The 10,874-nt window shown below is 42.5% G+C and overlaps 1 protein-coding gene across 1 annotated transcript in view; it reads right to left on the bottom strand.

Moving 5' to 3' along the window:
- LOC129826736 (ELMO domain-containing protein 3-like) overlaps window positions 1-10,123 on the bottom strand; it is a 15,518-nt gene extending 5,395 nt beyond the window's left edge. The window contains exons 1-10 of the mRNA XM_055887776.1: window positions 10,041-10,123; window positions 8,786-9,283; window positions 7,931-8,005; window positions 7,238-7,312; window positions 7,031-7,100; window positions 6,798-6,860; window positions 4,429-4,517; window positions 4,180-4,303; window positions 3,956-4,078; window positions 1-47 (exon numbers count right to left, since the gene is read on the bottom strand). The exon at window positions 1-47 is cut by the window's left edge and continues 84 nt beyond it. Coding sequence (XP_055743751.1) covers window positions 1-47; window positions 3,956-4,078; window positions 4,180-4,303; window positions 4,429-4,517; window positions 6,798-6,860; window positions 7,031-7,100; window positions 7,238-7,312; window positions 7,931-8,005; window positions 8,786-8,821 — 702 coding nt within the window. The 5' untranslated portion in view covers window positions 8,822-9,283; window positions 10,041-10,123. The remainder of the gene's footprint in view (window positions 48-3,955; window positions 4,079-4,179; window positions 4,304-4,428; window positions 4,518-6,797; window positions 6,861-7,030; window positions 7,101-7,237; window positions 7,313-7,930; window positions 8,006-8,785; window positions 9,284-10,040) is intronic.
- Window positions 10,124-10,874: the final 751 nt, after the last annotated feature.

Below are 10,874 nucleotides of genomic sequence, written 5' to 3'. Positions count from 1 at the left end.
CAACCCCAGGAAACCTGTACCACGCAGGTCAGTGGCTGGGTCCGTACCTACACAGAGAACACACACACACACACACACACACACACACACACACACACACACACATACACAGACACACACGTTATCCTTTGAGTGTGTTGTTCATTTCTTTAAAAAATATAAATCTTATCAACTGTAATCAATAATGATTTAGTCTAAAACGTTGGGGTAGGAGGTGAAGTGCTAAGCTGACATGGAATTGTTTTAAGATGGTCATACTAGATCATTTAGCTATTTGATTTTGAATTTTAGGACCCCTTTAGGTATAAAAATATTTATTTAAAAAATGATTTATATAAAAATATTGATTTTGGCCTTTACTATTAAAGCCTGTAGAAACATTGAATAACATATTCATTAATGGCAAAAAGGACAGTCCAAAAATGTATCATAAGAAACAAAGTTTTGAAGTGTCTGCTCTAAATCTAGGAGATATAAAAAAATATATATTTAACCTCTTTTTTGGGTAGGCACAAAACTCCCTTCATACATCCATTTGTTTTTTAAAAACCCCTTCAGACAAGTCACCGGTGACACTTGTGGGGGTTGTAGAGCAAAACGGAGACCACCACCGTGTTCGTGAAAGTCTCATCTTTCCATTGGCTGGGCATAATAGTTTTCTACGTCAAACAGTTCAGACGCTACAGACTTTATGTGAGAAGACCGATTTTCGGGATGTCTCACGGTCTGACAAACACCGCTCTAGCTCTGCCACCTTTCACCACAGATGTCTCACGGTCCGACAAACACCGCTCTAGCTCTGCCACCTTTCACCACAGATGTCTCACGGTCTGACAAACACCGCTCTAGCTCTGCCACCTTTCACCACAGATGTCTCACGGTCTGACAAACACAGCTCTAGCTCTGCCACCTTTCACCACAGATGCGGAAGTGTGACACTGGCAGATGTGGTGGATTGAAATGCATCCAATACAAAACAGATATCTCTTAAACTGAAAGGTTTTTGATGGAGATGTTTTTTTTTACATTTAATTTAAATTGATGCACCGGTGCGTCAATCGACTCGAGGGTTTTCATCTCTGTGTGAGCGTGGCATCTAGTAAAGCAGTGGTCACCCACTGGTCGATTGACAAGGCATTCCTATTCGATTACCAAACATTTCTGTAAAAAACCTAACGATAAAGCCTTACGTTGCTATTTTTTTATTAGCTCTGCGCTGTTGGCAGTAGGTGCACTTGATTCAACAGCTCTCTGCAGTTTCCTCACACCATAGACTGTAAAAAGAAGCCTTGAGCGCACAGCAAAGTTGATACTATGACATATCAAAACCATGACTAGAGAGAGATTCAACGAAAACAGGCAAGAGCTGCTGTTTTTATAAGAGTTCATGTTTAAGATGTTATTATTCAGCACTGTCAACACTAGGTTCAACACTTTTATAAGTCATAAAATGTGCATTCTCCATACTTCCACTCACACTACAAACAGCACTGCAGCTGCAATGAATGACTACAGCAAACTGTTTCCATCAGCTTGCGTTGTTATTATTAGCGGCTTGAGTATTGGAATAGCCTTCATTTCTCAGAACAAGTATAGACTGACGAGTTTCAGAAGAAAGTTCTTCGTTTCTGGCCATTTTGAGCCTGTAATCGAACCCACAAATATTGTTGCTCCAGATACTCAACGAGTCTAAAGAAGGCCAGTTTTATTGCTTCTTTAATCAGGACAACAGTTTTCAGCTGTGCTAACATAATTGCAAAAGGCTTTTCTAATGATCAATTATCCTTTTAAAATGATAAACTTGGATTAGCTAACACAACGTGCCATTGGAACACAGGAGTGATGGTTGCTAATAATTGGCCTCTGTACGTCTATGTAGATATTCCATTAAAAATCAGCCGTTTCCAGCTACAATAGTCATTTACAACATTAACAATGTCTACACTGTATTTCTGATCAATTTGATGTTATTTTAATGGACAAAAAATGTGCTTTTCTTTAAAAAAACAAGGACATTTCTTAGTGATCCCACACTTTTGAATGGTAGTATATATATATATAAATACACTGCTCAAAAAAATTAAGGGAACACTTAAACAACACAATGTAACTCCAAGTCAATCACACTTCTGTGAAATCAAACTGTCCACTTAGGAAGCAACACTGATTGACAATAAATTTCACATGCTGTTGTGCAAATGGAATAGACAAAAGGTGGTAATTATAGGCAATTAGCAAGACACCCCCAATAAAGGAATGGTTCTGCAGGTGGTGACCACAGACCACTTCTCAGTTCCTATGCTTCCTGGCTGATGTTTTGGTCACTTTTGAATGCTGGCGGTGCTTTCACTCTAGTGGTAGCATGAGACGGAGTCTACAACCCACACAAGTGGCTCAGCTAGTGCAGTTCATCCAGGATGGCACATCAATGCGAGCTGTGGCAAAAAAGGTTTGCTGTGTCTGTCAGCGTAGTGTCCAGAGCATGGAGGCGCTACCAGGAGACAGGCCAGTACATCAGGAGACATGGAGGAGGCCGTAGGAGGGCAACAACCCAGCAGCAGGTGCAAGGAGGTGCACTGCCAGAGCCCTGCAAAATGACCTCCAGCAGGCCACAAATGTGCATGTGTCTGCTCAAACGGTCAGAAACAGACTCCATGAGGGTGGTATGAGGGCCCAACGTCCACAGGTGGGGGTTGTGCTTACAGCCCAACACCGTGCAGGACGTTTGGCATTTGCCAGAGAACACCAAGATTGGCAAATTCGCCACTGGCGCCCTGTGCTCTTCACAGATGAAAGCAGGTTCACACTGAGCACATGTGACAGACGTGACAGAGTCTGGAGACGCCGTGGAGAACGTTCTGCTGCCTGCAACATCCTCCAGCATGACCGGTTTGGCGGTGGGTCAGTCATGGTGTGGGGTGGCATTTCTTTGTGGGGCCGCACAGCCCTCCATGTGCTCGCCAGAGGTAGCCTGACTGCCATTAGGTACCGAGATGAGATCCTCAGACCCCTTGTGAGACCATATGCTGACATGCACATTTTGTCTGCTGGAGGTCATTTTGCAGGGCTCTGGGAGTGCACCTCCTTGCACAAAGGCGGAGGTAGCGGTCCTGCTGCTGGGTTGATGCCCTCATACGGCCTCCTCCACGTCTCCTGATGTACTGGCCTGTCTCCTGGTAGCGCCTCCATGCTCTGGACACTACGCTGACAGACACAGCAAACCTTTTTGCCACAGCTTGCATTGATGTGCCATCCTGGATGAACTGCACTACCTGAGCCACTTGTGTGGGTTGTAGACTCCGTCTCATGCTACCACTAGAGTGAAAGCACCGCCAGCATTCAAAAGTGACCAAAACATAAGCCAGGAAGCATAGGAACTGAGAAGTGGTCTGTGGTCACCACCTGCAGAACCATTCCTTTATTGGGGGTGTCTTACTAATTGCCTATAATTTCCACCTTTTGTCTGTTCCATTTGCACAACAGCATGTTAAATTTATTGTCAATCGGTGTTGCTTCCTAAGTGGACAGTTTGATTTCACAGAAGTGTGATTGACTTGGAGTTACATTGTGTTGTTTAAGTGTTCCCTTTATTTTTTTGAGCAGTGTATATATATATTATGCTCACTCAGCTGTGCCTCACAATACAACAAATTATTTATTACCAGTGTGATCATACCAAAAATGTTGAAATATAATTTCTAAATGGTCTAAGAAGTACAACATTGGCAAGCCAATATGCAGTAATAATGTATTGGGCCTATAGCTTACTGCACAAACCTCATTGCTACAGAACTGTTTTTAATAGGTTAATGTTGCGTACGCTTACGTTTTTTAAGTCATGTTAAAAGAAAATCTCAGCGGTAGATCTCGGCTTGCATTTTGACTCAGAATGTGATCTCGACAGAAAAGGTTAGTGACCTTTTTTATAAAGTATGATGCAGGATACGTCTCTCACCCTGAAAGCCCACATTCTCCCAGTGTGTGCCGAACCGAGGACAGTCCAGCTTACTGCCTGTCAGCCTCTTATAGATGGTCTGTAGAACACGCAGGTGTACAGCCTGACTGTTATCCAGAGAACCTACAGAGGAACACACACACAATCGATCTCTTATTATCTGCAAATCTCATCTCTCGCCCTCACACACACACACACACACACACACACTCTCTCTCTCTTACACTGTGCGATGGCAAAGACAAGGTCCCTCTCCTCCAGTAGTTCTCGGTGAAGTCGCGGCGGGCCGAAAAGGAAGTGTGTGAAAGTGGCCAGACCCGTCCTGTGAATCGTGGGCTGGATCTTCTTCTACAGAGTGAGATAGGGGACAAAATACAAACTGAAACTGAAAAATGTTCTCAATTGATGGTGAGAGTGAGAATCTACAATGTAGTCCTCAAACCCCCATACACAGAGAGACAGACGGACCTTACCAGCAGCTCTCCAAGGTCTGTAGTCTGGAAGTGCTGCAGCGCCTCGTTAAAGGAGATGAGAGGGGTGGGACTGGACTCCTCACAGACCACTGGATACACACAGGTCAATAACAGACTCATATACAACATAGAATGGAGGATTTATGATCATGGGGTTGGAACCAAAATTATTTTCCAATCATTTCGTTATGAACAGGAGTCCAGTCCCACACATTCCAGGGTTTTTCTTTATTTTTACTATTTTCTACATTGTAGAATAATAGTGAAGACATCAAAACTATGAAATAACACATATGGAATCATGTAGTAACCAAATAAAAGTGTAAAACAAATCAAAATATATTTTAGATTCTTCAAAGTAGCCACCCTGTTCCTTGATGACAGCTTTGCACACTCTTAGCATTCTCTCAAGAAGCTTCACCTGAAATGCTTTTCCAACAGCCTTGAAGGAGTTCCCACATATGCTGAGCACTTGTTGGCTGCTTTTCCTTCACGCTGCGGTACATCTCATCCCAAACCATCTCAATGAGTTGAGGTCAGGTGATTGTGGAGGCCAGGTCATCTGATGTTGCACTCCATCACTCTCCTTCTTAGTCAAATAGAACTTACACAGCTTAGAGGTGTGTTGGGTCATTGTCCTGTGGAAAAACAAATGATAGTGCAAACTAGATGGCATGGCGTATCGCTGCAGAATGCTGTGGAGCCATGCTGGTTAAGTGTGCATTGAATTCTAAATAAATCACTGACAGTGTCAACAGCAAAGCACCCCCACACCATCTCCTCCAAGTTTCACGGTGGGAACCACATGCAGAGATCATCTGTTCACCTACTCTGCATCTCACAAAGACACAGTGGTTAGAACCAAAAATTTCAAATTTGGACTGATCAAACCAAAGGACAGATTTCCACGGTCTACTGTCCATTGCTCATGTATCTTGGCCCAAGCAAGTCTCTTCTTCTTCTTGGTGTCCTTTAGGAGTGTGTTCTTTGCAGCAATTTGACCATGAAGGCCTTATTCACGCAGTCTCCTCTGAACAGTTGATGTTGAGATGTGTCTGTTACTTGAACTTGGGCTGCAATTTCTAAGGCTGGTAACTTGAATGAATTTATCCTCTGCAACAGAGGTAACTCTGGGTCTTCCTGTCCTGTGGCAGTCCTCATGAGAGACAGTTTCATCATAGCGCTTGATGGTTTTTGCGACTGCACTTGAAGAAACTTAAAGTTCTTGAAATTTTCCAGATTGGCTGACCTTCATGTCTTAAAGTAATGATGGACTGTTGTCTCTCTTAGCTTATTTGAGCTGTTCTTGCTTTAATATGGACTTGGTTTTTTACCAAATAGGGCCGTCTTCTGTATACCACCCCTACCTTGTCACAACACAACTGATTGGCTCAAACACATTAAGGAAAAAAGAAATTACACAAATTTACTTTTAATAAGAGACACCTGTTAATTGAAATGCATTTCAGGTGACTACCTCATGAAGCTGGTTGAGAGAATGCCAAGAGTGTACAAAGTTCTCACCAAGGCAAAGGGTGACCACTTTGAAGAATCTCAAACATAAAATATATTTCAATTTGTTTAACACTTTTTTGGTTTCTACATGATTCCATGTGATATTTCATAGTTTTTCGATGTCTTCACTATTACTCTACAATGTAGAAAACAAGACAAATAAAGAAAAACCCTGGAATGAGTAAGTGTGTATTTTCTTTATATTTAGCTCAACATTAAATTACTTCAGATAGAGAAGCTTGCTATGGAGCGGGCAAGCTATTTACATAAATTGGACGGACGAGTGTAGAGCGCGAGATGCAATGGAAATGTTGCAGGTGGGGAGAGATAGAGGGTGGAGCCAAGCTTCCTCCTCCACCCTCTCTCCCCATGTGCAACATTTCCATTGCATCTCGCTCCCTACACTTGTCTGTCCATCACGCTTGGAAACAACTAACTTGAACGCAGCATAGCAAGCTGCTCTATCCGCACTGATTGGTGAAGTCATTTAATGAGCTAAATGTAAAATAAATATGGATTTCACAGGTTAAAATAGGAACAGAAAGGAACGACAAACGTTTTTGGCGTTCGAACCGGTTCAGAACTTTATTTCGCTAGTCAGAATAGTGGAAAAGAACGGGGAAAAAATGATGGTTCTGTTCAGAACGAATGATTCGAAAATGATTTAGGTTCCAACCCGTTAAGAGACAAAAATACTTTACAATTTACATTTAAAACATTAACAAAGACATTACAGACTTACGTATAAAAATAAAACCCGAATACAGACACACAAATGACAGGGGAAGAGAAATACAGGTACAGCTTTCAGGCAGCCAGGGAGTAGGGAGATGTTGCCCCTAACAACAACTCACCTGGTTGGATACTCTCTAGAGCCTCCCACTCCTCTCTAGCCTGCTCCACATCCGCACTCTCCCCTGAAAACACCCACAGGTGAGGAGAACACAACACAGACACAGCTAACCTGCAACAACATACACAGGTGAGGAGTAATCGTTCAGCCATATGGTGACGCACTCTAGCACTACACAGCCGATTCAAATAATCAGCTGGATGAGTTTGTTATTTGAGGGGGGGGGGGGGTTACTTTCTGTCTTGGGTTTCTTTCCTCCTGCTGCCAGGGACTGCAGAAGGCCATTCTGCTTCAGAGCTGAAATCTAGACGAATCACAATAAAATATAAAATATATGTAAACACAGAAACTCTAATAGAAAGAAAACAGGGACAGTGGTGCTGTAATGGACAGTTTCTGTCACATTTTTTACATGATGAGGGCCAGTATAGAGCAACTCACTGGCAGAGATTTGAGCACTGAACTACCGTTGGCGTGCTCTTTGACACTATGACCTGGCATCAGTCCATTCATTACCTGGGAATACAGAAACACAACAGGTTACATAACACAAAACAACAGGTTACACAACAGGTTACACAATGCAATAGTGATGGTGGGGGTTCATAGGTACATATCACAATATTATTTTGGGACGATATTATATGGATATGTGACTCCAAGTATCAATTTGTTAAAAACAAACTGTAGGTAGCGTTAACTAGCGCAAGTCGGCTGTACCGGCGCCAAAACTCCCTTCTTTTTCATCCTATAGCTTGTTCTCCATCTTCTTTTTAAATAGTGAGTCAACATGTTTTCAGCACTTTTATTTCCCCGACTGATCAAAAATAGTTTTCTCATGCTCTCTTGTCTCTCTGCAGCAGAGATATAGTGAGCAATATGTTTGGAACATCAAATCGCAATACATAGAGAATCTCAATACATATCGTATCGGCACCTAAGTATTGTGATAATATCGTATCGTGAGGTCTCCGGTAATTCCCAGCCCTATAATGCAGCATAGAACAGCAGGACCAAAAAGCTACCAGTCCATAACGCTGACAACACAACAGGCATATACAACAATTCCTTCTTAATAAACATTGTAAAAAACATATCTCTAAACGGGATCCTCTGGTCGGTTGTTGTACTCACAGGTTTGTGGTTGGAGTGGCCATTGGTTAGCTCCTCTGTCTCTTTACATTCATGATGGAACACACCATTCAGACCCTGAGGGGGGGGGGGGGGGGGGCAGCACAGAAGAGGCATCATCAGACACACAGATTCAGACACACACGCAGCACCAGAGAAAAGAGTGCAGGACCATCTCTGTGGAATTAGAAGCAGCAGAGGCTCAGCCGGTAGCCTTCTCACCTGGGCAGGGTGGCACAGTGCCAGGGCCGACAAACAGGTACACACTGGAGTGAGATTATTGCTAAGCAGAGAGCGAACTGTTAGGTTACTTGGTAGTGGACACCTTTTATTTCCCCATGTAAACACTCTAGAGGGGAAGCTGCTTCATTACTTCCTCCTTCACTCACTAAAACAAAGGGGATTAAAAACAGAAGGGAAAGGGAAAGTCCCCTAAACACCACACATTTTAAGGATATGTCAATAGATAGACACAGAGATACCTGCAGTTAATTAGGTCCCCCAAAAGTGAACTCAGCCATGCTCACCTGAGAAATAGCTGAGAAATGGATGTATACAGTACTAGGTTTTACTGTGAAGCGGATGGAAACTTTCTGCAGTAACAGGTCTATGTGCAATCTGATCGAATACCACCACACCACACCCAAACCGTCTACACCTGTGATGGTATCACACAGCCAGTATCCAGGTAACGTGAACAGATCAAACAGACTGCACCCAAGGCCAAAATGTTGATTTGGAACTTGACTGATACTGTTCCATTTCATTGTATACAGCTGGTGAGACTGCCAATCACATAGTTTACACACAGTTTAAACTCCTTTAAAATGTTAGGCTATGCAAGGTTAAACCACCTACCTCTGTGTGTGCTGTGACACCACTGTCCCCTTCCATGGCATGAGTGTGTGTGTGTCTGTGTGTGAGTGTGTAATCCCTGTTCTACCCTTTAAAGCCTTTTTCCCAAGAATGAGGCAGTCAGAAGAGTTATTGGGAAGACCCCCATGTCTGCTGTGTCCCTTTCCACAAATACTGCTTGTCAAACGTCCCCTTCCTTCCTCTCGCTCTCTCGGTCCAGAGTAGTCAACAGGTAGATCTCATTGAATACATGTTGTTTTGCATCCTGCCCCATTAGAGGGGCTGCAGAGCTGGGTATGGACACTGCTGATCTAGGGTGGCCTCCCTCTTTCCCAGCTGCTTCATTGCTTTGACACTCAATGTTGGCACCTCACATCCACAATATAACAATGCTCAAACCAAGGTGGGATGAGTCTTGGTGAAGTGTGCCTTCTCCTTGACAAGATCCAACCAATAGGGGGCACTCATGACATGGTATGTCAAACTGGTTGTCATGGATATCTGCAATTTGGGGCAGAAAGAAATAAGGTGGGTAGCTCATAAATATAATGCCAAAAGCGAAATTATAATTGTTCATAAACATTGATCAATGACGTTCTATTTTCTTTGGGGAAAATATCCAAACTCATTGAATAATGATCTAGCTATAGTACATAGAATCGTTATCCAACTGTCAAACTAGCTAGCATTACCAAATGGCCAACGTGAGCTACTGTAGCTACTGCCAAAGATCAACTCACACCCTACAAAAAAAGTGGTTAGTTTAAGAAAAAAGTCAAGGTACAATCTGAAACTTGGTTAACGTTCCCAGTAACTGACATAGCTAAGCTAACTACCGGTATGCTGTAGGAAGCTACGTGGGCTGACAACTGAGCGGGGCTGGCAGGCTATCTGCTAGTTAGTCTACAGTACATGAACTGTTAACAGATCCCAGCATTGTTTTTAATGTCAGGTCAATCTTGTTATTTATCTACATACATCATGAATGCATGCTTTTTTTCGGTTGCATATCATTTGTGCGAAGACAGGAAACTGGCTATTATCTAACTCAACATCAGTGGCTCACTACTGTCATCTAGCTAGCCTTTTTCCACAATCATGCAATCTGTTTCCACAAGCATATCACTAACTACAGTAGCTACTGGTCTTCTGGAGACTAAAAAAACGTTTTTTGATATTTTAGATTTCCCACAGTTTCTTAAACATTCATCTAACAACAGCGATTGTCTATATCATAGTTTAATACTATTGATTTTACCTCAGTTTCTCTCCCTCCAATCTCAGTTTCCCTTCCCCCTTTCCACAGTTAACGTCAAGTGCATTCTGGGAATTGTGGTTTCCTGCCCAGCCTGCGCTGGTTCCTTTTCGATTACGTCATGGTTAAAGCTAACCCAGGGATACGTTTCCCAGAATGGACCTTGATTGTGCTGGACAATGCAAATAGGTGGTATAGTTAGCAATTTATGGTAATATAAAAATGTATATAACCGTAATGCACCTGTCCTGTAAAGTGGCCAGAAATGTGATAACATATATGGGTGCTTATATTTGTCTTGTTTCACACATGTACAAGCGTGTATAATACACATCAGAAATTGAATTATTATTATTATTTTTGCATATCACAATTCCCCCTGAGACACACACAGAGAGTCATAGCCAGGGTCTTCCATTATCAATGGCAACCCTGGAGCAATTAAGGTTAAGTGCCTTCCTCAAGGACACATAAACAGATTTGTTCCACCTTACTGGCCCAACGCTCTAACCGCTAGGCTACCTGCCACGTGTTTGTGTGTGTGCTACTGAGGCCCTAATTGTGATATGGCAGGATGCTGTATGGTAGACCTACTGAAGGTCTACAGGTCAAAATGAAGTGACCTTCATTTCATATCATCCATCCTTCAAACCCCTCAAAAACATCTGGCATTTAAAATGAATTAACCCTACAAATAGCACTGTTGGGCGATCTGTAAAGCCATAGTCAATCAATCAACAACATAATAATACACTTAGCAAAACAATTATACTTACAATCTGTTGATGATATGCGATTAGAAAGATTCAGAATCTATGTTTGACATCACAGCACAGT

Source organism: Salvelinus fontinalis, chromosome 28 (genome assembly GCF_029448725.1).
Source record: "Salvelinus fontinalis isolate EN_2023a chromosome 28, ASM2944872v1, whole genome shotgun sequence".
Lineage (NCBI taxonomy): Eukaryota > Metazoa > Chordata > Actinopteri > Salmoniformes > Salmonidae > Salvelinus > Salvelinus fontinalis.
Note: the sequence above shows the minus strand (reverse complement) of the source record. Positions and strands in the feature narration are given on the sequence as shown.